We start from the raw sequence: 27805 nt of genomic DNA on the forward strand, positions 1-27805 counted from the left end.
ATTAATACTGTCAACATTAGTGCCCTCCAGTAATATTAATGCCCCTATTAGTGCCCCCCAGTAATAGTAATACCCCCATAGGTGCACCCCAGAATTAATGCCCCCCACTAGTGCCACTAGTAAGAGTAATAGGCCCATTAGTGCCCCCCAGTAAAATGAATGCCTCCATTAGTGCCCCCCAGTAAGAATAATGCCCCCAATTAGTGCACTCCAGAATGTCCCCGCAAGAATAATGCCCCTGTTAGAATATTTTGCCCCCATTACTGCCCCCAGTTAAAATAATGCACCCCATTAGTGCCCCCAGTTAGAATAATGCACCCCGACTAGTGCCCCCAGTTAGAATGATGCCCCCGACTAGTGCCCCAGTTAGAATGATGCCGCCACTAGTACCCCCAGTTAGAATAATGCCCCCACTAGTTCCCCCAGTTAGAATAATGCCCCCCACTAGTGCCCCCAGTTAGAATAGTACCCCCAGTTAGAATAATGCCCCCCCATTAAAGCCCCCAGTTAGAATAATGCCCCCCATTAGTGTTTCCCAGTTAGAATAATGCCCCCATTAGTGCCCCTTCTCTGTTTCTGCAAAAAAAAAAATCACCTCCTCAATTTTCTCGCGCCGCTGTGAACGCCTCCTGCTGATTGGAAGCTCAGCACAGGACCTGCGCTTCAGCGTGATGACATCTCGCAGGTTCGGTCCTCCAGTCAGCAGCGCGAACAAATGGAGGAGGTGAGTGATTTTTTTCATTTTTTTTATTAACACTGGGGGGAGGGGGGTAAAAAAATTACCGGTGGCGGCAGGGTCACTAAAATACTGGCCTTGCCGGTGAGATACCAACCAGGTGGCAACCCTATGGATGCCAGACTTTTTCATTCAGTTTTTTATAGTAATGTGCAGTGGAGGCCCAAACGGAGCCTCCAATGCAGAGGTGAACTCACCCTGAGACCGCTGTCACACAGTCAGGGCTCATGCATATGACGTAGCCTGTTTTGTGGTCCGCAAATTGCAATCGGCAAAACAGAGATACTGGCCGTGTGCATTCTGCAATTTTGTGGTACAAAACGTCCGGCCCATCATAGAACTGTCCTATTCTTGTCCGTAATATGGTCGTGTGCATGAGCCCTCAGTGTTTGGTCAGTGATTTCCATCAGTAATTTGGGGCTAAAACCAGGAGTGGATCCTGAACAGAGATAAGATATAATGGAAAGGTCTGCACCTCTTCTGTGTTTTTGACCCGCAGCTGGTTTTAGCTCACAACAACTGATAAAAATCACTGACCGAACACTGACTGTGTGAATCTCAATATTTTTAGGGGGTTGATATTTAGGTATCATTGATGACCTTTAAAGGGAACCTGTCACCTCCCAAAACCACAGTAGCTGCGTGTAGCCAGCAGTGTGTTTCTGATGATGCCTTTCTTTCTGAAGACAGATGCAGCAAAAGTACTAAAAACGTTGTTTTATCCCCTGCCGATGCGCGCTTCTCTAGTCATGCTTGAGGTCAATGGGGCAGCGGCCTCCTTGCTTCAAGTCACGGTAACCGCACCCCCTTCGCTGTGACTGACAGCCGGCTGTTTGGCTGGCTTTGCCGAACTCTCTGCATAAGCGCTGTCAGTCACAGCGAAGGGGCAGGGAAGGGGGCGCGGTTACCGTGACTTGAAGCAAGGAGGCCGCTGCCCCATTGACTTCAAGCATGACTAGAGAAGCGCTCTAATCGGGTTTTTTTACACAATAAAAGCACACAGAGTTATGGGGACTGGGTATTGCGGATGTGCTAGCGGCCATCTAGCAACCCATGTCCTCAGCTCTATACACAAAATCCCCGTGACAGGTTCCCTTTAAGCACTAGTGTGAAACTAGGGTGGTAAGAAAACCAAAGACTTCAGATATGATTATAGATCTCCCCAATATCGCACTCTTTTCCACATACAGGGGGCCAGGAAGCCGATATCAGAAAAGTTGTTTGGTGGTTCTTCACACAGTAAGGGCTCATGCACACGGCCGTTGGCCCGCCGTGGCCGTATTGCGGCCCGCATACAGCAGGTCTGCAATACACAGGCACATTCACTTGAATGGGTCTGCAAACCCGGAGATGCGGTGCTGAAGCATGTATCGGAACCCCACGGTAGCACTGCGGAGTGCTTCCGTGGTGTTTCTGGCCGTCGGATGTGGATCGCGGACCCAATTCAAATGAATGGGTCCACGATCCACATGCGGCTGCATAACGGAAACGGGACGGATCCGTTTTGCAGCCCATAGACTTCTATTATAACGGAATGAATAACGGTCACAGAATTGCGTTATGGTCCATGGTAACGGAATCCATAACGCAATTCATCTTTAACCAACAAACAAAGTGTGAACGAATTTCAAAATATGAAATTCGCTCATCTCTAGTGATCATGTAACCAAGAATATGCATCTTCCCAGAAAGTCCCCCCCCCCCCCCGTCCCCCCCAATTTCTTAGGTCTATCTGTAATCAAACCACCTTCATACAAGCCTAGCATATACACTATACGTATATACAGTAATTGAAAAGCAAATTCAAATTAGCAATAGAGCTGACAAGCAGACTGCATGGAGACAGGGTGGTCACATGTGTGCTCCTTAGCGGGCCTCTTATTAAATCTTTTATTTGACTTTCAAAAGACAAAATTGACAACAAACCAGCCAGACGATGCTTCATGGTTAACTTGAGCTTATAACAGGTCACACTTTTCAAGTGTCAAATAAGTCAGTATCAAATATTAATCCTTAGGAGGTAACATATTGTAAATTACAGGCACTTGGGGTCATCATCAGAAGACCATCACTAGTCTTTTACAATATCTCTTGCAATGAGTTCCTTCATAATCTCATTTGTACCACCATAGATGGGCTGAACACGAGAGTCTACATAGGCCCTGTATAGAAAAGGGAGAGAGAAAAAAATTACTGTATGCACGTGAAAGATGGAGAAAGCTGTATCACAAAAGTGCTATTCTCTAGGACGCGCCTGCTGTAGTACCCCAGACCTGGAGGTACTAACATTGAGTATAGTTTGTATTATTATATATTCTTATGTATTTTGTATGTTTATGGCTGTTTGTTCCAGAAAGGATGTGGATGGCAATGGTTGGCAAGGAACAGGGCTAACCACCCTGTTCCTCCCCTCTTGGTAGGCGTGGGCTGGTCCTGCCAGGGGGCGGTTTCTATTCTGATAATGGGAGAGTGAGGAAGGACATGTTACAGTTCCCGATCCCAGGAGCCGTATCTTATTCCTCTTTGAGGGAAACTCAGGAACCAGGTATTCTTTTCCTGTGAGGACAACTTAATCCTGCCTCAAGACAACACTTGAGAGACAAGACAGCAGAGTAATCAGTGAAACACAGCTTTACATTCAATGCTGCAAGTTGAGGGACAACAGCTCAGACACCACCACCTACCTAAACCATTGCTAGGCCAGACTTACAGCAAGCCTGTACTCTAGTGGACACCTAAATCCACAGGTACTTTCTTGTGCCAACCTATTTCCATCCAACCAGCCACCATACAGTACCTCCTCATCAGGTGCCAGAGAAATTGCACTTAGCACTTATTGCTGCTGGATGTGCCACGAGTTATAGTTTACACAGAGTAAACAGAGACTTTTATATGTTTACGTCTGGCCTGATTCTTCATTTGACAGCCCGAGGAAGTTTACCATGACACAACATCTCAGAGACTCTACCACTCCCATCCGATGCACTGGCTCCTTGGAGGCTCACTGCAGCTCCTTTTTCTTGCTTATGTAAGGATGGAAACATCAAAAACTAATTTGCAGACCCCTGCTGGGGACTCATTATAGCTCAATTCTTATCAAACTGATAAGAATATATCTTAAGTGTTTATGAGGTCGGGTGATCAGACATAAGAGCAATACGAGCCCTCCGCTGACAGGATTCAAAGAAAACAGACTGTAACATCTTGCAAATAGATTGATTTTTAACCCTGTATCTCAGAAACAGCTGAACAATTTTAATAAAGACCAACTAAAAAAATATATTTTTTTATCCCAAAACGAGTAAAATGCAATAATAAAAAATGTCCCAAAAGATGTACATAGCCTTTAAGATGCTACCGTACTTACTTTGCAATGGGGTATTCCCACATGTAGCCCCATCCTCCATGAAGCTGAACACCTTGAGTAGCCACTGTATTCTGGAGGTCAGATGCCCTGCAAAATAACATTGAACCCAATTCAATAATTTCTTTAGTCCAAGGCAGATGAGCATAACATGCATAGCTCTAACCCCATGCAAAACTGGCATTCAGGCTTATTGTATATTGCACCACTGCTGTAAGATGAAGTTATGTTACACTATATAAAAAATTGTTAAACCATTAAGGCCAACATTTGACTACCAAGGTCCCACATCCCGCCAAGCAGGGCACTGGAAGTGAGCACTAACAATATAATAAAGATATGATTACGTTTTGAGGTACCTACCCTACATGGCGGTATTCTTACTTTGTAACTGATTTTGGATGTGATAGACTCCCTTTAAACTGCATATGTACACCAGCACTTGTCTAGCCAAGGGAAAGTTACCCTATGACTATCTTCATTGAAACTGCACAATATTGTGTACAGGGCTTCAGATTAAACAATCCATGAACCACTTGCCGACCAACCGTTGACTATATACATCTAAGAGGTTTGCATATATCTCTGCATGGGCGTTTCTAAACATCCTTGTAGAGATGGCAGCTGCGTGCTAATCATGTGGGAGCAGGGAGCCCACTGTCCGGGACAGCACTGCTCCCCATACAGAAGGCAGGGACGGTTATTTACTGTCCCTGCCTTCCCCATCACTGCATATGCAGATTCCTGCTCCGGTCCTAGCGATCGTGTGATTGCCAGGGAGCAGGAGTCTGCGCGAGATGCGAGACCAGCTGAGGGTTGTGCTCCCCTGTCGCTGGGGTTACTATGCCAACCTCAGTTACAGGAGAACTCAGCAAAAAACTAAAATGTTAAATGTCCCCCGAATGTTTTCTCTGACCTTATAGAGAGGTCACAAAAAAATAAAATAAAGCAAAAAGTAAAAAAACACCACCCCACAGCTTCTAGCTCGACCTGCGGAGACCATAACCAATGCATCCCATAAATCAAAATGACTGTTAGGGCTCGTTCACACGAACGTGTGATGCCCGTTGCCATATTGCGGACCGCATTTTCAGATCCGCAATACACGGGCAACGTTCCGTGGCCATTCCGCATCACGGATGTGGACCCATTCATTTCAATGGGTCCACAAATCCGGAGATGCGGAACGGAATGGAACAACAGAACGGAACACTACGGAAGCACTGTGGAATGCTTTCTGGGATTCCTTTCCGTGCTTCCGCACCGCAAAAAGATAGAACTTGCTCTATCTTTTTGCGGAACAGAAGTGAATGGGTCTGCGATCCCCATGCGCCTGCCCCACGGATGGTGCCTGTGCATTGCGGACCGAAATTGGTGGTCCACAGCACGGACACAGGCTTCACACGGTCGTGTGAATGAGCCCTTATGGAAAGGTTTAAATATTGATGACCCATCCTAAGCCTCCTCACGGCTTAGCAAACACAGCACTGTCCATTTGACAGCGGGTGTGCTAGGAATCGCAGCTCAGCCTCATTCACTTGACTGATGAACGTGACGTCACAGGGCCTAGGAAGAGGCCAATGTGCTCACAGAGTGCCACGGCCTCTTCTTACAGCTGATCACCAGGGGTCCCAGGAGTCGGACCGCCAACGATCAGATATTGATGACGTATCCTGAGCATTGGCCATCAAAATATATACAGTAGATCCTAGAAAACCCCTTAAGAAAAAAATATCCTAATTGCATGTTGTGCGATTAACAAAAAAAAAGGAGAAAACAGACGACCGTGTTTTTCCCCCCTTTTTTATTTTTATTTTTTTTACATTTTCCTGGTTATATAAATTATTATTAAAATAAAAAAAAAATACTAAAATAAAAATGACAAAAATAAAACCCAATATATCACTGAAATAAGGAAAACTGAACAGAAAAAAAAGTTGTGGGTTTCAAAGAACTAAAAAATGGAAAATGTGCCTGGTCAGAAAGGGGGGTAAAAGCCCCAGTGCTGAACTGGTTAAACAAACCATTTAGGCCAAGAAACAAAAAGCCTATTGTTAGCAAAACAGAAAGAAAAACATCTAAATTCTTACGTCAGAAAAGTATAGGTAGACGTGGTGACTACCATGAGCCTAGTAGTCAAAAGAGAGCCATGAAAGAGTTTGCAGACCAATTTGTCAGCAGACATACCTCTAGTGTTAGATGGCCGTGCACTTTATGTGCTTGTAAAAAGGGCAATTTAATGCCTGCTTCCCGTTAACCAGACAATGACGTGAAAAGATCAAGTGAAAACAAATGCCAGACTTGTGAAAGAGCTGAAAGGACAGCTCCATGGAGACCGGGACTGCAGTCAGCATGATCAACCCGGTATTAGAAGAGCAGGGTAGACCTTGGAAATGCTGAGAAACCAGATTCCACAAGTAAAAAAAATATATATAAAATTCAGGTGCACATGGTAAGGATTCCGGGTATGCGTTTAACATTTAAAAAAAGAACATGCAAGACTAACATGTAATAAAGCAAGAGCGTGCGTATCAGTGCAAGTAGCTGCGGAGAGCGTCTTTCTCATGCATACCAATATTTTGCCATGGAAGCAGTTGAAGAGTCCAAACATCTTTGTGCATGAAGCTGGAGGCAGTTGTCCACGAAGGTGCGACCCACACAGATCTGGGTTTTCATTTCTGCCAGCTTGTGTTGCACGGTCTAAGTGGGGAGAAAAGAAAAAGGTACAAAGTAATAAAGAAGCTGCCTAATACTATGCACATATTTAGGGCTCATTCAGACGGCCAAAAATGCGGATACGTTTTTTAGCGGATAAGATGCTCTCCTATTCACTTCTATGGGGCCCTTTTCGTCCATTGCACAGCCCAGCAAAAAAATGAAACATGTCCTATACTTGTCAGTGAGAATCAGGACATGGCCCTATTGAAGTCTATGGATCAGCAAAAAAAAGGAATGCAATCCGCATTTTTGCGGACAGCATACGGCCGTCTGAATGAGCCCTAAGGAAGAGATTTATCAAGACAGGTGCTTTCTTCGCTGCTCTTCAGATCACCTGCTCTGCCAGAGGATGCGCCGAATTTATAATGAGGCGCGGGCCTCGTTATATAGTAGGCTCATCCTCTGGCAGCCTGTGCGCTTAAACAGAAATCTCCGATAGCTCTGAGCTGCCGTAGAAAGTCTGGCTTCATTTGCACCAGAAAACCGGTGTACATGAAGATAAATTTGCCGCGGCTGTTGGTCACGCCCTTTTTCCATCCCAGTCACGCCTCCTTTTGGAGAAGCGGCGACAGGATGTAAAAAGAGGCACTTTTTGAAAAGTCACAAACACACAAGGGAGATAATGAATCTCCCCCAAAATCTTCAGATTTGTATTCTTCTATTGTGTTCTCAATAACTCTAGTTTATCAACCAGCGGCGAGGCGATTTGTTTTACAGTCCGTTTAGCCTGCACTCACTTACAGCAGCCATGAGTTTGCTATAAAGACATTAGGGAATTGCACACATAAGGGTACAGTTGTCAAAGTCTACATTTTTCAAATCAGCACCTGAATACCCTTGTAACTGCATGTAACTAAAAATTTCATATAGCCACAGATATACTCAGTAAAAGCTATCTGCATAGCGCCACCTGCTGGTTTTGCGCTTTTCATTATTTCTCTGTCCGCCTCACTGATGTGGTCAGACATGCTCAGTTCCATCCTTAAAATACAAAAAGAAGCTAAAAGTATATGCTTCCTGAGAAAGGACACACACCCTGAGCTACACAATACAGTGAAGATCCAGAGGTAGGCCCCCAAAACTGAACACACTATACTAGGTGCGGTCTACAAAACCTATAAACGGACACTGAGAGCTATTAAGCTATAAAAATATTGTTTTATTAAATGCATGATTTAAAAGATATACAAAAGAGATGACAGACAAATGCAACAAAGTGCGGTACAATCCTGGGAGAATTTATAAAGTACAAATCAGTATAATGAAGCAGGTGACCTGTGCGGTCTACCTAGTGAGTTCTATAAAAGTAAATCAAAGGCAAGCCGTGACCTGAAGCTTTTGGGTCCCAATGAAAAATCTGTAACATAGCCAAACACCTACAAGTGCCATTTATAATACTTCTTGTGTGGCAGGGGGACCTTTAGGTGCAACTACTATCTCTGCACCCCCAAAGGCTACACCCTTAGCACTATTATGATCTTATTAGGTGCATCTATGCATCTTAATACATCTGATGAGCTTTTTTTTGCATTTGCTCAACATTTTACCATGTAATTGAAGGGGCGAAATTTGTATAATCTCTTTTTGGTTTGAAGGGTCTCCTGAAATAAACTAATAACAGGTTGTCCTCCTGCTGAGGACTCTAGCTATCAAGGAGGGAACCCAGCAGCAAAGAGCCACGAACCTTTTGAACAAACGTGGCATTAATCAGAAGTACAGTGTATGTACACGAGGAATAACACAATTTCTGTCCATTATATCACTTCCATTTGACATACCTAGCAGTTTTCATAGTGAATGTCTAGTTTGCAGTTCTCTGAGACATGGTGGGTGGAGAAAAGCTGCCATCCACTGCACAAAGAAAATAGAGGAGAATCTGCTTCCTAATCTTCTCTTGTGCGCTCACAATCAGCCCCAGGATCATGAAGTACATAACAGAGAGGAACTGACTTGTATGGTTGTGAATAAAGTACTTAGGAAGTTTATATCTCAGCCCATGTAGCTCTACCAGTCTGCTTGTCTGTGTGTGCTCCTGCTCACTCCCCCTCCCCTTTCCATATACTTGCTTTTGTAGGGTAGTGTGGAGCAGATCCATCTTGGATGGGATTATGGCACCTTTTAAAGTGAAAAGCAATAATACAAAGGCAAAATAAGGCATAATACAAAGTTTCTTGTGGTCGCTTGTACTATTGATTTATGCAAAGTTATGTGAAAAGTTAGTGACCATTTAATTGTCCCACATCACCACTGCAGGAGAAATGAAACATTACACAGTTCCTACTAAATTTATTGGGCTGTCCGTGAAATGCAAGGTCCCATAAAGCGAGAGACTCTTTATAGACACCCTTATCTCTGGCTAATACTGTAGATAAGGGAGTAGAAGAGAGAATGTGCTGCCACCATTATACAATACGTTACGATTCATTAATACGTGTGGGTGTCTCATTGTTACCTGTAAGTGCGCAATCGTTTTTCCGAAGGCTTTCCTCTGCTTCACATAATTCCTGGTTTCTTCGAACATGAATTCACAGCTAGCAAGCGCCATGTCTGCGATCAGAAGCCTCTCCTAAAATGTGAAAACCAAAAAATATATTATGGCTTCTCATTCAACCGACTAGACTCTCACCATTCCACAGACACAGCAAATTCTGTACCAGGTATGGAAGGCTGAGCACCCTGGTTATTGCTGGGGTCCAAAAGGTCAGACTCCCTATAAAGGTGCATTTACATGGCCTGAGAACACGGTCCTGCGAACGGTCGTTCCCGACAATCTGGCCACGTGCCACCGATCACCCGATGAATGAGCAAAACACTTGTACATCAAAAGATCCTGTAGTTTACGCAGACACCACCGACCATGGCTTCTGCGCAGCAGATAGTGCTGTCTAGACAAAGATCTGCTGCTCAGAAACCATGATTCTGTATGAGGGATCCTGCAGAGGCCTCCTTCACTGAGCGAGCAGCCAACTGTTGGGAAGGAACGCTTCCTTCACCACAATTGGCCCCGCTATAGATATGCCATAAGAGTCCTTGGTGGGAACACCACATGAACATTTTAGAAGAGGGAAGAAATTTACAAAAACGCCCTTTGTTAAAGATTCCTCTTCTGGGATCTGTTCTCGTTTTCAGAAGGGACCTTCTTGAGGCAACACACAGAAAATTTCACAGCAATTCCATAAGAATTCACAGACTTGTAGTGGCAAATCGTGTGGATTTTGGTGCAAATTTTCTTACAGATTTTACCTGCGGAAAACAGGCGAACAGAGAAAATAGGAATATCCGCCTCCCCTGTTTCTTTCTTGGTCCCATACCGGTCAATGTACAACCCAGCCTCCGCCAATGAGGTCTCATCCCAGGTGACCACTGCAGTCTGTGACTGGCTTCAGTGGTAACATGGGATGAGACATCATCGCAGGATGTTGGGTTGTACAGTGACTGGCATGGGACCAGGGAAGAAAAAGGGGAGGTGAGTCTTCTATTTATTTATTTTATTTGAACTTTTTGTTAAATTTAGGACTTGCTGTGGACTCACAGGAAATCCACAGAAGTTGGGGGTTTGTTTCAGACATTCACTGCACTACTGAACTCAACGGGGAAAGTCCGCAAGAAGCCTGTGTCAATCACGCATCAGAAAATGACACACTGCAGATTCCAAAATCCACATCCGAGATCAGATAAGGCATGGAAAATATACACAACAGCTGGACTTTGCTGGAACTGTATTATGCTGTGGATCTGCCTCATATATATTATACAACATGCTGCTAGTCTGCAAATGCACTTAACGTGAAAGCTGCAGAAGAAAAAAGGGTTGAACATTTTTAATAAAGACCAATTGAAAAAAGATTTTTAGCCCAAAAAGGAGTAAAATGCAATAATAAAAATGTCCAAAGGTGTCCATAGCCTTTAAAGTGCATGTCCACTTTTAAACACCAAACCTTTTAAAGGTTAAAGGGGTTGTCTCACTTCAGCAAAAAGTTAATACAAGGCACTTACCAATGTATTGTGATTGTACATATTGCCTCCTTTGCTGGCTGGATTTATTTTTCCAACACATTATACACTCTTCATTTCCATGGTTACGACCACCGTGCAGAAAAAAGTGCTGGACTATGTGCACTCCCGCAGTCCTGGCCATCAGAGAGACCTGCGCTTTTTCCTATATTGTGCAAGCACGGCCACCACTGCTGGATTGCAGGGTGGTCGTAACCATGGAAACGAGCAGTGTATAATGTGATGGAAAAATGAATCAAGCCAGTGAAGGAGGCAACATGGACAATCACAATACATTCGTAAATGCCTTGTATTAACTTTATTAATATACTAGTACAAACCCATCCCGGATACTATTGGAGGGCACGCTCACAGGTGGTGGATACACTGCAGATTTTCTGCCATAGAACTGCATATTACAGTACCATCAAAGCAGATGAGATCAAATCTCTGAAAAAATCGGACTCTTGAAGCAAGTTTTAAACCCACAATTTACCGTGTGGACTTGCAGTGCAGACTTCACCCACCCTTTGCAATCTACAGGGAAATCTGCAGCAAAATTGGTGACAAAACGAGAATTTTCTTATGGAAAATCCAACTCACGTGGGTAGACCCTAAATGTTCTTCTTCCTACTATGCTTTAAAAAGTGTCCCTCTTCTTCTGTGCCTCTTACATCATGGCACCTGTTACATAACCCACCTGGGGAAGTTCTGCCATCAAGTAGTAGAAGCCTTTATTTTCCTCTCCCAGCAGAGCATCGGCGGGGAGCCTGACATCTTCAAAGAACAATTCGGCGGTGTCCTAGAACGAAAGCAGAGGCCTTTATGTACATGACAACAAAGAGAATGCAATCCTGCATCACCAGTCAGAGAAAAAAGCCTTTATGTTCTACAAAACGCTTTACAAACTGCTGGAGATGAGCTTGTTAAAAGGACATTTTTATCTGCCGGATTCTATTTCCTGAACATAATTATTGGGGCGGCCATCTTGTCTGAGCTGTTGTTAACAGTATTTAAAAAGCATTAAGAGAATTGCTTTACGGCAATCACATGGGCCATAGACACAATGGTCAGAAGGGGACCTCATTGACGTCTATGGGACGTCCTCGGCATGCTCTGTGACCTGTGCAGAGGTAAGAACAGATAAGCTCTGACAATCACCTATTGTGAATGGTGGATCCTGTCTTATCTATAGACAGAGGTGATATCATGACAGGCAGGGTTAGAATGACAGATAAGCAGGTAACTGCAGTGAAGTGAGCTGTACAGACCAAGAAGTGGCGCCTATTATTAGTCTTAGTGACCAGAGCGAAAACTGCAGGATTTTATGGTTTTTGTTTAATTATAGATATTGACATGGAAAATGAAAAATAACTTAAAAAATATGTTAAACACAAAAATTTGATTTAAACAATAGGTCTTTTTCTGATGACACATTCCCTTTAAGGATGTCAAGAACACTTGGAACCAAACCAGATTTCGGGAAATGTTTTTTTTACAGTACAAATTCATTTATGAAGTTATTACGCGTAGTCTCGCAAGACTTCGCAAAGTAATAACTTTGGCCCATCAGAGCCAATACATTCTAATACTGTACGGAGCTCCTGCTCCGTACAGTATTAGAGCGAAGTTTTATGCGAATCGACTTCGGATGTTTCATCCGAAGTCGATTGGCTCATCCCTAGTTGGGACCTCCTCACAGCATACCAAGCACAGCACTGTACAGTGATGTATCGTGGATGTGATTGGTATTGCAGCCGAGACTCATTCACTTGAATAGTACTGAGTTGCAAATAGGCCAAATGGCCATGTGATGTCAATGGCCTAAGAAGAGGCTGCAGCCTCTTCAAACAGCTGATCGTGGGGGTGCCATGAGTCGGACCCCCACAATTGAGATACCGATGACCTATCCTGAATATAGGCCATCAATGCTGAACTCCAGGAAAACGTCTTTTAAAAACAGCTGTTTTCCTGAACTAGTATTTATTGAATGATCAGATCACATCATTGCCTCTAAATCTATGCCTCCTCCACAGTAATACAACTGTGTGCATGAGGAAAGTCCAAGTGCCTATAAGACAATCAGCGTATGTCTGTCGTGTCATTTACCTGTGCCTTCAGACCAATTTTCTCTAGTTTTCTTCCCTTGACGAAACCTTTAGTGCCATTGTCCACGAGGAAGAGGCTAATGCCATGAGCCGGAGTTCGGGCTTCGCGGTTAGTCACTGCCACCACAATAACCACGTCACTCATCCATCCATTCGTAATAAATACCTAGAAAAAAGAATTTTGCACAATGTTATTGTAAACTGGATTCCAGTGAGCAGAGTGTGTACAACTTAGACAACAGCTGTAACATATGTTGTGCGGGAGGTCACACTGAAAATAGATTTGGCTGAAGATTGACATTCTTTAATGGTAATTTGCGCCACCTACATGAGGCCACAAATACCAAATAATTCAGGAATTCCTTGATAATGCATTTTGCCGATAAGGTGCTCTCCAAAAGGAGATACAGTATAGTAGTCCCTGACCTTGGCCCCAGTTAAAGAGGAGCTTTCACCGATCCTGACATTGTGAACTAAGTATCATGACATATACAGCGGCGCCCGGGGATCTCACTGCACTTACTATTATCCCTGGGCAACGCTCCGTTCTCCCGTTATGTCCTCCGGTATGTTCGGGGACTTGGTTATAGTAGGCAGAGTCTGCCCTTGTTCTACGGGCGTCTCCTTCTCCTAGGCTGTAGCGGTGGCCAATCGCATCGCAGAGCTCACAGCCTGGGAGAAAAAAAAACTCCCAGGCTGTGAGCTCTGCGCCTGTCTGCAGATGAGGTCCTGGCTTATTTATTATCTACTGTATATCTCAAGGCTGGTTTAAAAGGTCAAAGACTAACTTATAGGATAGCTACCTTACATCTGGTGGCATTAGAGGCCACCATACCCTCTTCTTTGAAGCAGACGTTTAAGGTTAAAAAAACTAACTTAGAAATTCAGAGCTTAGAACTCAGCAGGACCTTCTATTCTAGCACCGAGAGGTTAAAGAGGTTATCCCACAAAAAGTATCTACCACTTATCTCCAGGAATATCAGATCAAAGGGAGCTCCGACCAATGGGACCCACAGTGATTGAGAGAACGAGTGGTGATGGGTATTGGTCTACCGCTCCATTCATTCATATGAGACTGATGTAGATGGTGCTCCGTCAGCCCCACAGAAGTGAATGGTGCAGTGGACCAACATGTCCACTCCACTGAGAGAGGGGACCTTTTGTCCTTTGGATCGCTTGGGGCCCCAGCAGCTGGACCACCACCCTCTGATATTTATCACCTATAAATGGCAAATACTTTTTCTACTTTTTGTAGGATAACCCTTTTACCCTGTTCAAATAGGTCAACTTACAACCCACCTTACTGCCATTTAGGATCCAATCACTTCCATCTTTCTTTGCATTTGTACGCACTCCCTGCAGATCACTAAAAGGAAGAATGAATAAGCACATCAGCACTATAAACCACTAGGCACAAGATGGACAGTTCTAAATCTGCACAACCTACCTTCCAGCTCCTGGCTCAGTCATTGCAATGGCCCCAATGCAATTGCCAGCGGCCATCTGAGGGATATATTTCTGTATTTGGCTCTTACTACCATATCTTGAGATGTAAGGCATCACTATGTCAGAGTGAAGACTGAATCCTGGACCTGTGCAATTTACGTACATCCTGTAGACCAGAGATAGAAGTTACACAAAGTACTGTATAAACCAATTGCTCAAGCATCAGTTACTACAGAGCTTACTGTTCCTCCCACACGATGGCAGAAGACAAGATATCACCACCAATGCCGCCATGTTCTTCTGGGATGGTAGGACCTAGAAGTCCCTGCTGACCAGCCTTCTCCCAGATTTCCCGGCTCACCTGTCCAGCTTTCTCCCATCTGAAAAGTTCAAAATACATATTAGTGTGGTTCAATATAATGTGAATGCTCATCACATGTTGTCTCTGAAAAAATTGCCTATTTTTATGGACTTTCCAGAAATTTCGGGATGGTTGGCAACCCTGGTACTGAAAGGTTAGAATTAGGATGGCATCAAGCAGCACTAGAAAGGGACAGTGGTGGAGATTTATCAATATTTCAATGCTACAATAGTTGCATACAAAAGTTGCAAATCACAGCATACTTTTTGAGCTTCTCAACATTTTTAAAATCCGGTGGGGAAAAAGGGCACTGCGGCCTTCCGGATTTAGTGTAATCTACGTCAGAAACTGGAGTAAATTGTAGCTTCTAGCTGGAATAGATTTCAGTTTCTGGTGCATGGAAAACCAGAAGAAACGCCAAATTTATTAGGAAGCCAGTGTCTCTTAATAAATATGGTGCAGCCTATTCCAGAGCACTTTTTACTACCAGTGCACTTTACTAGTAGCGTAGAAAAAGCTAATCTTAGTAAATCTCCTAATGAATTTTTATGTAACGTACAGGCCTCAGTCCTCTGACCACCCGGTTGTGGGGGAACTGCAGATGACTCTACACAATCAAATGAGATCATGCAGGGCAAAAACAGTAATGTGCTTTATCTCCTTAATTTTCAAGATCAGTGGTGGTTTCAGAGGTCAGCCCCCTATCAATCATGACATATTCTAGTAATAGGCTATCACTTTATAAGATGAGAATACCCATTTAAGGCAAGGTTCAGACCATGTTTTTTGATAAACAGCCATATATTTTCTCCTGCTACTGTAGACAATGTACACTGCTGAAACAGGATACGTATCATACAAGTGTATACTTATTACTTTTTTAACAGAATAATGGTCAATGGCAACAGGATATGTTTTTATAGATATATCTTTATATATCTTTATATCTACAGTGCTGCCCATAATTATTCATACCCTTGGCAAATTTTGACTTAAAGTTACTTTTATTCAACCAGCAAGTAATTTTTTGACGGGAAATGACATAGGTGTCTCCCAAAAGATAATAAGACGATGTACAAGAGGCATTATTGTGGAATAAGAATATGCCTAAACATGTCCGCAATTGCGGACAAGAATAGGACATGTTTTATTTTTTTCCTGAACTGAATTGCGGACCCGGAAGTGTGGGTCTGCAATTCCGTATCCGGGCAGCACATCGTGCTGTCCCATAGAAATGAATGGGTCCGCAATTCCGTTCTGCAAAATGCGGAACGAAATTGCGGACGTTTGAATAGGGCCTTAAGGCAGACAATCCAACGGACACTGCACAATGCAGACCAAGGAGGACGCCACTTCTCCAGATGAGGCCTCATGCACACGACCGTTGTGTGCATCCGTGTCCGTTGTTCAGTGATTTTCTGCGGACCCATTGACTTTCAATGGGTCCGTTGAATACTCGGAAAATGCACCGTTGTTCATCCGCGTCCGTGATCCGTGTTTCCTGTCCGTCAAAAAAATATGACCTGTCCTATTTTTTGGACGGACAACGGTTCGCGGACCCATTCAAGTCAATGGGTCCGTGAAAAAACACGGATGCACACAAGATTGTCATCCGCGTCCGTGATCCGTGTCCGTAGGCTACTTTCGCACAGACGGGTCCGCAGATCCGTCTGCATAGAGCTTTTTCAGATCTGAGTTTTCACATCGTGAAAACTCAGATCCGACAGTATATTCTAACACAGAGGCGTTCCCATGGTGATGGGGACGCTTCAAGTTAGAATATACTAAGAACTGTGTACATGACTGCCCCCTGCTGCCTGGCAGCACCCGATCTCTTACAGGGGGCTGTGATCCGCACAATTAACCCCTCAGGTGCAGCACCTGAGGGGTTAATTGTGCGTACCATAGCCCCCTGTAAGAGATCAGGTGCTGCCAGGCAGCAGGGGGCAGACCCCCCTCCCTCCCTCCCGTGTATTAAATTCATTGGTGGCCAGTGCGGGCCCCCCCCTCCCTCCCCTGTATTAAATTCATTGGTGGTCAGTGCGCCCCCCGCCCCTAATTAAAATCCCCCCCCCCCATCATTGGTCGCAGCGGAGAGTTCCGATCGGAGTCCCAGTTTAATCGCTGGGGCTCCGATCGGTTACCATGGCAACCAGTGACAGGTCTGTGCGGCGCATTGCTTATAGCACAGACCTGTCACTTACCAGAAGGAGGAGCGTCCGGCCGGTCACAGACAGCGCAGGTAAGTATAATGCTTCTAAAATTGCTAAGTAACCATGGCAGCCAGGACTGCAGTAGTGTCCTGGTTTCCATGGTAACCGATCGGAACCCCAGCGATTAAACTGGGACTCCGATCGGAACTCTCCGCTGCCACCAATGATGGGGGGGGGGTGATTTTAATTGGGGGGGGGGGGAGGCCGCACTTGCCACCAATGAATTTAATACTGGGGAGGGAGGGAGGGGGGCCGCACTGGCCACCAATGAATTTAAAACTGGGGAGGGAGGGGGGGCCGCACTGGCCACCAATGAATTTAAAACTGGGGAGGGAGGGGGGTCTGCCCCCTGCTGCCTGGCAGCACCTGATCTCTTACAGGGGGCTATGATATGCACAATTAACCCCTCAGGTAAGAGATCGGGTGCTGCCAGGCAGCAGGGGGCAGTCATGTACACAGTTCTTAGTATATTCTAACTTGAAGCGTCCCCATCACTATGGGAACGCCTCTGTGTTAGAATATACTGTCGGATCTGAGTTTTGACGATATAACTCAAATCCGATGGTATATTCTAACATAGAGGCGTTCCCATGGTGATGGGGACGCTTCAAGTTAAAATATACCATCGGATTGGAGAAAACTCCGATCCGATGGTATATTAATAGGGACTCCTGACTTTACATTGAAAGTCAATGGGGGACGGATCCGTTTGCAATTGCACCATATTGTGTCAATGTCAAACGGATCCGTTTTGGTGTCCGCCTGGCCGTGCGGAGCCAAACGGATCCGTCCTGACTTACAATGCAAGTCAATGGGGACGGATCCGTTTGGCTCCGCACGGCCAGGCGGACACCAAAACGACTTTTTCCTTCATGTCCGTGGATCCTCCAAAAATCAAGGAAGACCCACGGAAGAAAAAACGGACACGGATCACGGAACTACGGAACCCGTGTGCATGAGACCTTAGGCACACAAAAGCTCGCTTGGACAAAGAAGAAGACTTCTGGTCTTCTGTGTTATGGTCAGATGAAACACAAAATTGAATTGTTTGGTCACAATGATGTTTCCTTCATTTGGCGTAAAAAAGGAGAAGCCTTCAACCCAAAGAACACCATCCCCACTGTCAAACATGGTGGTGGGAACCTAATGCTTTGGGGTGTTTTTCAGCCAATTGACCCGGGAACCTAATCACAGTAAACGGCACAATGAAAAAAGAGCAATACATGAGGATTCTCAACGACAACATCAGGCAGTCTGCAGAGAAACTTGGCCTTGGGCACCAGTGGACATTTCAGCATGACAATGACCCAAAACACACAGCAAATGTGGTGAAGAAATGCAGACGACATTAACGTTTTGGAGTGGCCCAGCCAGAGTCCAGACTTGAATCCAATTAAGAATCTGTGGAGGGAGCTAAAGATCAGGGTGATGGCAAGAAGACCCTCCAACCTGAAAGATTTGGAGCTCATTGCTAAAGATGAATGGCCAAAAATACCTGTGGAGACATGCAAAAGGCTGGTCTGCAATTACAGGAAGCGTTTGATTGCTGTAATAGCCAATAAAGGCTTTTCTATTGATTATTGAGAAGGGTATAAATAATTTTGGACTGGACACTTTTTGCTCAAATGCTGAGAAATGTTTTTTTTTTTTACACAATAATGCCTCTTGTACATCGTCTTATTATCTTTTGGGAGACAACTATGTCATTTCCCATCAAAAAATTACTTGCTGGTTGAATAAAAGTAACTTTAAGTCAAAATTTGCCAGGGGTATGAATAATTATGGGCAGCACTGTATATAGATGTATCCTATTTTAAATAGTATGCTTTTTTTCCCTTTGCAGTAACTAGTAAGAAAACACATGCCAAAGACGTGGTGTAAACCTAGCCTAAAGCAGACATGATCACAGTCTATGATTTATTACATATAACACTTTGTATTCCCGCTTTTGTGTAAAGCGTTTGATTCTGCTGCCCTCTAGTGGCTGTAGTGAAAAGGATTTCTATTCAGTAATCTTTTTATTGAACATATTACAATTTTAACAGTTGGGGATTAACATTACAGTGTTGAAGACTAATGTAAGTATAAGTACAGAAGATATGTGTATGCATGACTGTTTAACCATTTGACCACTTGTGCTCATGATCTGATCAAAGGGGATCAGGCCCTTCAATCGGGTCACTGAGTTTCCTGGTTACTAGATCAGACTGGGGGCTCCACTGCAGTCACCCCTAGAGATCTAGAAAGAACCCCAGAGCTGTCTATTCAGAAAGCCCGCTGTTAGGGCACTCTAACTTTTGCCTGTGTCATATAGAGTCTAGATTGTAGTGGAGGTGCAGCATGATAACAGCTGACTACACTGCCACGGCAATCCTGATGGCGTGCGGGAAAACACTGAAGAGGACGCAGCGCCAGCACAAGGGCCACGGCCTCTTCAAACAGCAGATCGACGGAGGTGCCGAGAATCAGAACCCCACCGATCTGATATTGATGACCTATCCTGTGGCCAGTCTCTTTAATTATTATGAATTATATTATGGGGTATTTTAAGTTAATTGTTTACTATAGCAATGCTTCTTAAAGAAGGGACTTTCTTTACCACCATGTTTCTGGACAGTGCATAGAAAATGTCTATGAGCTCGTCTACAATCTTGCGCTCAGCAGCGAAGAGAAGCTTCACTCGACTGAGCGCTTCTGACCCCTCGCTCTAGTGATCGGCGGTGACATAGAGATAGACCTGCGTGTCAGTGCTACTTACTCTGCATGGTAAGGGGCCACCTCTTGTTGGAAAAACTTCCTGACGCTCTCTCTGAAAATGTCATGGTCGGCGTTGAATATGGGTCTTGTGCCAATGTCCAATAAGCTCTTGGCCTGGCTCGTTTCTAGTCGTGGTCTCTCGTCTTGGGAGCTGGGCTGAGAGTGCTGGCATCTAGAAAATCAGGAAGGAAACACAAACATCATTTGAATTCTTTATAAAAAGTAATCCAAGCTTATATAAAAATGGGTTCCATAATTGATTGTCAAGATTCAGTTAGCAAAGTGGAGGAGGTTGTCCTCAGAAATGGTCTAAATTTATCACAAGGAAAAATGTACCTAAAAAGGGGATTCCAGCAAAATAAAAAAAAGTTTTGCAAAGGAGTAAAAAATAAACCAAGTTAGGCCCCAATCACAGGACTGTATTTTTGCTCCGCATCTGATCCCTTTTTTTGCGGGTCGATGCAGACCCATTCATTTCAATGGACACAAGAAATGTGGACAACACACTGTGTGCTGTCTGCATTTGTATGTCTGTTCCGCGGCCCCACAAAAAAGATAGAACATGTCCTATTCTTGTCTGTCTTGTGGACAAGAATAGGCATTGTTACAACGGGTCCGCAAGAATACATAAATGAAAGAAGGAAACTAAAACAACGAATTACAAAATTAAAAACAAAAGAAGGAAGGTATATGGAAGAAGATAAAGAACTAGCTGACTGCCTCAATAAATACTTTTGTTCAGTCTTTACGAAGGAAAATGAAGGAAAAGGACCTCAGTTAGGAATGAAGACTAATGAATCTTTTGATGCATGTGTCTTTACAGAGGAAGAGGTTCTAAGTCAGCTGTCTAAAATCAATACAAATAAGTCACAGGGGCCTGATGGGATACACCCAAAGCTATTAAAAGAGCTCAGCGGTGAACTAGCAAAACCATTAACAGATTTATTTAACCAATCACTGGCAACAGGAGTCGTCCCAGAAGATTGGAAATTAGCAAATGTTGTGCCCATTCACAAGAAAGGTAGTAGGGAGGAATCGGACAACTATAGGCCAGTAAGCCTGACATCAATAGTGGGGAAATTAATGGAAACCATACTTAAGGAGAGGATTGTGGAACATCTAAAATCCCATGGATTGAAAGATGAAAAACAGCATGGGTTTACTTCAGGGAGATCATGTCAAACTAATCTTATTGATTTTTTTGATTGGGTGACTAAAACAATAGATGGAGGCGTTACAGTAGACATCGCTTATCTAGACTTTAGTAAGGCTTTTGATACTGTCCCACACAGAAGGCTTATCAATAAATTGCAGTCTTTGGGCTTGGACTCCCATATTGTTGAATGGATTAGGCAGTGGCTGAGGGACAGACAACAGAGGGTTGTAGTCAATGGAGTATATTCAGACCATGGTCTTGTTACCAGTGGGGTACCTCAGGGATCTGTTCTGGGACCCATATTGTTTAATATCTTTATCAGCGAAATTGCAGAAGGCCTCGATGGTAAGGTGTGTCTTTTTGCTGATGACACAAAGATTTGTAACAGGGTTGATGTTCCTGGAGGGATACACCAAATGGAAAAGGATTTAGGAAAACTAGAGGAATGGTCAAAAATCTGGCAACTAAAATTTTATGTGGATAAGTGCAAAATAATGCACCTGGGGCGTAAAAACCCAAGAGCAGAATATAAAATCAGGGATACAGTCCTAACCTCAGTATCTGAGGAAAGGGATTTAGGGGTCATTATTTCAGAAGACTTAAAGGTAGGCAGACAATGTCCTAGAGCAGCAGGAAATGCTAGCAGAATGCTTGGGTGTATAGGGAGAGGAATTACCAGTAGAAAGAGGGAGGTGCTCATGCCGCCATACAGAGCACTAGTGAGACCTCATTTGGAGTATTGTGCTCAGTACTGGAGACCATATCTCCAGAAGGATATTGATATTTTGGAGAGAGTACAGAGAAGAGCTACTAAACTGGTACATGGATTGCAGGATAAAACTTACCAGGAAAGATTAAAGGACCTTAACATGTATAGCTTGGAAGAAAGACGAGACAGAGGGGATATGATAGAAACTTTTAAATACATAAAGGGAATCAACAAGGTAAAAGAGGAGAGAATATTTAAAAGAAGAAAAACTGCTACAAGAGGACATAGTTTTAAATTAGAGGGGCAAAGGTTTAAAAGTAATATCAGGAAGTATTACTTTACTGAGAGAGTAGTGGATGCATGGAATAGCCTTCCTGCAGAAGTGGTAGCTGCAAATACAGTGAAGGAGTTTAAGCATGCATGGGATAGGCATAAGGCTATCCTTCATATAAGATAGGGCCAGGGGCTATCCATAGTATTCAGTATATTGGGCAGACTGGATGGGCCAAATGGTTCTTATCTGCCGACACATTCTATGTTTCTATGTTTCTAAGAAAACCGATGCAACACTGACGTCACATGTACAGTCTTGTGAAAAAATTAGGACACCCTTTGAAAGCATGTGGTTTTTTGTAACATTTTTAATAAATGGTTATTTCATCTCCGTTTCAACAATACAGAGAGATTAAAGTAATCCGACTAAACAAAGAAAACTGAAGAAAAGTCTTTTCAAGATCTTCTGTAAATGTCATTCTACAAAAATGCCTATTCTAACTGAGGAAAAAGATAGGACACCCTTGCCCCTAATAGCGAGTGTTACCTCCTTTGGCTGAAATAACTGCAGTGAGACAGTTCTTGTAGCCATCTACCAGTCTTCGACATCGGTCTGAGGAAATTTTACCCCACTCCTCAATGCAGAACTTTTTCAGCTGTGAGATGTTTGAGGGGTTTCTTGCACGTACAGCCCTTTTCAAGTCACCCCACAGCATCTCAATGGGATTCAAATCTGGACTTTGACTTGGCCATTCCAGGACTCTCCATTTCTTCTTTTTCAGCCAATCTTTGGTTGATTTACTAGTATGTTTTGGGTCATTGTCATGTTGCATGGTCCAGTTCCGCTTCAGCTTTAATTTTCTAACTGATGGTCTCACATGTTCTTCAAGCACCTTCTGATACACAGTAGAATTCATCGTGGATTCTATGATGGTGAGCTGACCAGGTCCTGCTGCAGCAAAGCAGCCCCAAACCATGACACTTCCACCTCCATGCTTCACAGTTGGTATGAGGTTCTTTTCTTGGAATGCTGTGTTTGGTTTACGCCAAACATGTCCTCTGCTGTTGTGTCCAAATAATTCAATTTTGGACTCATCTGTCCAAAGAACATTATTCCAGAAGTCCTGGTCTTTGTCAACTTTATCGCTGGCAAATGTCAGTCTGGCCTCGATGTTTCTCTTGGAAAGCAAAGGTTTCCTCCTTGCACACCTCCCATGCAAGTTAAACTTGTACAGTCTCTTTCTGATTGTAGAGGCATGTACTTCTACATCAACAGTAGCCAGAGCCTGCTGTAGTTCTCGAGATGACACTTTAGGGTTTTTGGATACCTCTTTTAGCATCTTGCGGTCTGCTCTTGGGGTGAACTTGCTGGGGCGACCAGTCCTGGGCATGTTGGCAGTTGTTTTGAAAGCCCTCCACTTGTAGACTATCTTCCGGACAGTGGAATGGCTGATTTCAAAATCTTTTGAGATCTTTTTAAATCCCTTCCCAGACTCATAGGCTGCTACAATCTTTTTTCTGAAGTCCTCTGACAGCTCTTTTGCTCTCACCATGGTGCTCACTCTCACTTCAACAGTCAGGAGCACACCAAACTAAATGTCTGAGGTTTAAATAGGGCAAGCCTCATTCAACATGCAGAGTAACGATCTACTAATTATGTGCACCTGGTGTGATATACCTGTGTGAGATCTGAGCCAATTTAAGAGGGAATACATGTGAGGGTGTCCTATCTTTTTCCGCAGTTAGAATAGGCATTTTTGTAGAATGACATTTACAGAAGATCTTGAAAAGACTTTTCTTCAGTTTTCTTTGTTTAGTTGGATTACTTTAATCTCTCTGTATTGTTGAAACGGAGATGAAATAACCATTTATTAAAAATGTTACAAAAAACCACATGCTTTCAAAGGGTGTCCTAATTTTTTCACATGACTGTACATCTTCAGTATTTTTTACGGATTTGAGGACCGCAAAATACATATGGTTGTGTGAATGCACCCTTATACTCACCTAACTGAACCCTCTCTGTAGCAGTTCCAATGGTGCCCGGGTCCCTGCTGCTCCCGTCCCAACATGGCAGGAAACGGCTGTGAATGACCCAGAGTCAATCACTGGCTGCAGTGATGACCAGTATTTCCAGCCATTTCCTGCAGCAGGGACCTGGGCACCAGTGCAACTGCTGCAGCGGCTGATCATTTTTACATCATTGCTAGAGTTTTGTTTTGTTGGAATACCCCTTTAAAAGACACTTCCAGGATTACAGATACGGGGCCACATCTGTTCTCTGGCTGTATCGGGTAATTGCAGTTCTGCCTCAATCACTAGGACAAGGATGATGCCATTTTTAGATTAGAAGATGATCTTTTATTTCTAGTCCTGGACATCCCCTTTAATACTTTGCCACCCCTTACAAAATCAAAATCGAAAAGCATCCAGTAGGCTGAGCTCGCAGCATTATACTGTAGATCATTATGTTGCTGTGAGTTCGAGTTAGAGGAGCAGTGTTCGGTCTGGGAAATGCAGCCATTACTCAGAGGATGTTTGTACTGATTAGTGGTGATGAGTGGATTTCTCCAAAATTTGATTCGGCCGGTTCGCAGAATTTTCCGAAAAGATTTGATCCAAATTCATTTGCGGTGAATTGCGTAAAAAAACTGCTATTTCCTGGCTGCAGAGAGCCTGTATAGTGGTGTAGAACACTGTGCCTTGAAGTAACACGCATAGGGAGTCTGCTTTGGTAGTGAAATAATACTGTGAGTCAGTATGACATGCAGAGGACAGGCGTCGCTCTTAGAATCACTGTACACTTCACTTATTAGGGCAGTCACAGGGCCAAAACTGACCAAATAACTCAAGTGTGAACTCAGCCTTACAGGTCAATGTTAGCGCCAAGTATAAAGAACCGCGCAGAGGCCCAAGATCCTACTGTAGCGCGAAAGAGCGCATTCCTTTTACACCGTCGCCAGCTGATTCCACATAGATATTGTGACACAGTGAGGGGTTGTGTCTGGCAAGGCAGGTATTTTCCTCCCAGCATGTGCGGCTGGGCTGGTTTCCAGCCAGGTGAGGTCTAATACCGGACTGGAGTTTAAGTGCCGGTCCGGGTTTTGGCAGCACCTGGCTGTCCTTAAATAGGCAGCTGGGCTCAGCAGAGATGTCTCTTTTTTGGGGATTTGAGGCTTTGTGCCGTGCTGGAGGGCTGAGAGCCGCACGCTGGGGAAAAAGGCCCCCTAAAGCCTGCTGTGGAGCGCTGGATATAGAACTGCCAACAAGGTGATTTATTTTATATGAACTTTCCATTGTGTGTGAATTACCACCAATACTGCAAAGTTTCGTGCTGTTTTGTGCAATTGCCTCAAGTGTGAATAAACACTAACGTTTTGAGTTAAGAGCTTGTATTTTGCCTCTGTACTGCGCCCGCTTACCCTATCTACCAGAGCGAAACCCCACAATATTTACAGAACCTGTTCTATTAAAGGGCTTCTGTCACCCCCAAAACATATTTTTCATTTTTGGGCTTGTTAAAATCCTTATTGAACGACTGTTCCCTATATAGGGCTCTTACCTTGGTCTGTGGTTTCGTTTCATTAAAAATCGATCTTTTAAAATATGCAAATGACTTCACTACCAGCAAGTAGAGCGTCTACTTGCTGGTAGCCGCCGCAAAAAATGCCTCCTCCTCCTGTTGATTGACAGGGCCAGCGAGCGCTCTCCTCCCCCGGCTGGCCCTGTCAGCATTTAAAATCCTGCGCCTGTCTTCATTCGGCGCAGGCGCTCTGAGAGAAGGACGCTCGCCTCCTCAGCACTCCCTCAGTGCGCCTGCGCCGATGACGTCACCGAAAGAGAAGACGTCATCGGCGCAGCCCTCCAGCCCCCTAAAGCCTGCTGTGGAGCGCTGGAGATAGAACTGCCAACAAGGTGATTTATGTTATATGAACTTTCCATTGTGTGTGAATTAACACCAATACTGCAAAGTTACGTGCTGTTTTGTGCAATTGCCTCAAGTGTGAATAAACACTGACGTTTTGAGTTAAGAGCTTGTATTTTGCCTCTGTACTGCGCCCGCTTACCCTATCTATCAGAGCGAAAACCCCACAATATTTACAGAGCCTCCTCAGCACTCCCTCAACGCGCCTGCGCCGATGACGTCACCGAAAGAGAAGACGTCATCGGCGCAGGCGCACTGAGGGAGTGCTGAGGAGGAGAGCGTCCTTCTCTCAGAGCGCCTGCACCGAATGAAGACAGGCGCGGGATTTGAAATACTGACAGGGCCAGCCGGAGGAGGAGAGCGCTTGCTGGCCCTGTCAATCAACAGGAGGAGGGGGCGTTTTTTGCGGCGGCTACCAGCAACTAGACGCCCTACTTGCTGGTAGTGAAGTCATTTGCATATTTTAAAAGATCGATTTTTAATGGAACGAAGCCACAGACCAAGGTAAGAGCCCTATATAGGGAATAGTCGTTCAATAAGGATTTTAACAAGCCCAAAAATAAAAAAATTGTTTTGGGGGTGTCAGCAGTAAGTTTGTGTTGATGTCACTGATTAATTTGCCCTTCCTCTGATCCTTCAGAACAACAACCCCCCAAAAAACGGATCCTGTCTGTGGAGCATACGCATTCACTCGGTCAGCATTTGGTCAGTAATCCATCGGTATTGCTAAAGCCCAAAAAAAAAAGGAGTGGATCCAAAACATAGATGACACGTGAATGGAATATTTGCATGTCTTCTGTGTTTTGTACCCACTCCTGCTTTTGGCTACCAAATCACAAGCCAATTCTGATGGGACCATACAGGCCTTACTGCTGCTGCACAGACAGGATCCGTTGTACGTCTCATTTTTCCTTCCTGACAGATCAGAAGAAGGGTCAAATAAGGGTACTTTCACACTTGCGGCAGAGGATTCCGGTAGGCAGTTCTGTCGCCGGAACTGCCTGCCAGATCCGTCAAAACGTATGCAAACTGATGGCATTTGTCAGACGATCAGGATCCTGATCCGTATGAGAAATGCATTTAAATGCCTGATCCGTCTCTCCGGTGTCACTTGGAAAAACGGATCCGGCATTAATTTTTTTCTCATTTTTTGCGGTCTGAGCATGCACAGGCCGCAATTCCGGATCCGTTTTGCCGGAACACTCGGGGCCGGATCCGGCATTAATTTATTTCAATGGGAAAAATTGCCGCATCCGGCAAGTGTTCCGGAATTTTGGACAGAGATAAAACCGCAGCATGCTGCGGTATTATCTCCGTCCTGAAAAGGCAAAAAGACTGAACTGAAGACTTCCTGATGCATCCTGAACTGATTGCTCTCCATTCAGAATGCATTAGGAAAAAACTGATCAGTTCTTTTCCGGTATTGAGCCCCTAGGATGGAACTCAATGCCGGAAAAGAATAACGCTAGTGTGAAAGTACCCTAAATGATTATGTCAACCACGCCAAAAAGGGAAAATAGTGGCCCAATCATGGATTGGGGAGGATGGGAGAACAGCTTAAGAAGTCCACAGAGTGGCCCAATGACATAGTGTTGAGGTAGCAGCAGCATGAGGAGACCACAGAGTGGCCCAGTGACATAGTGTTGATTTAGCAGCAGCAGCATGGGGAGACCACAGAGTGGCAAGGCGACATAGTGTGGAGTTGGCAGCAGCAGCATTAGGAGGCCACAGAGTGGCAAGGTGACATAGTGTTGAGTTAGCAGCAGCATAAGGAGGCCACAGAGTGGCCCAGTGACATAGTGTTGAGGTAGCAGCAGCATGAGACCACAGAGTGGCCCAATGACATAGTGTTGAGGTAGCAGCAGCATGAGGAGACCACAGAGTGGCAAGGTGACATAGTGTTGATTTAGCAGCAGCAGCATGGGGAGACCACAGAGTGGCAAGGTGACATAGTGTGGAGTTGGCAGCAGCAGCATGAGGAGGCCACAGAGTGGCAAGGTGACATAGTGTTGAGTTAGCAGCAGCATGAGGACGCCACAGAGTGAC

At 44.4% G+C, this 27805-nt stretch overlaps 1 protein-coding gene across 1 annotated transcript in view; it reads right to left on the bottom strand.

The window, feature by feature from the left end:
* Positions 1-2587: 2587 nt before the first annotated feature.
* ACADL (acyl-CoA dehydrogenase long chain) overlaps positions 2588-27805 on the bottom strand; it is a 41205-nt gene continuing 15987 nt past the window's right edge. Inside the window, exons 2-11 of the mRNA XM_040440709.1 lie at positions 19698-19868; positions 14608-14745; positions 14367-14531; positions 14219-14285; positions 12921-13085; positions 11512-11613; positions 9271-9384; positions 6673-6800; positions 4104-4190; positions 2588-2898 (exon numbers count right to left, since the gene is read on the bottom strand). Coding sequence (XP_040296643.1) covers positions 2808-2898; positions 4104-4190; positions 6673-6800; positions 9271-9384; positions 11512-11613; positions 12921-13085; positions 14219-14285; positions 14367-14531; positions 14608-14745; positions 19698-19868 — 1228 coding nt within the window. The 3' untranslated portion in view covers positions 2588-2807. The remainder of the gene's footprint in view (positions 2899-4103; positions 4191-6672; positions 6801-9270; positions 9385-11511; positions 11614-12920; positions 13086-14218; positions 14286-14366; positions 14532-14607; positions 14746-19697; positions 19869-27805) is intronic.

This window comes from Bufo bufo, chromosome 7, assembly GCF_905171765.1.
Source record: "Bufo bufo chromosome 7, aBufBuf1.1, whole genome shotgun sequence".
NCBI lineage: Eukaryota > Metazoa > Chordata > Amphibia > Anura > Bufonidae > Bufo > Bufo bufo.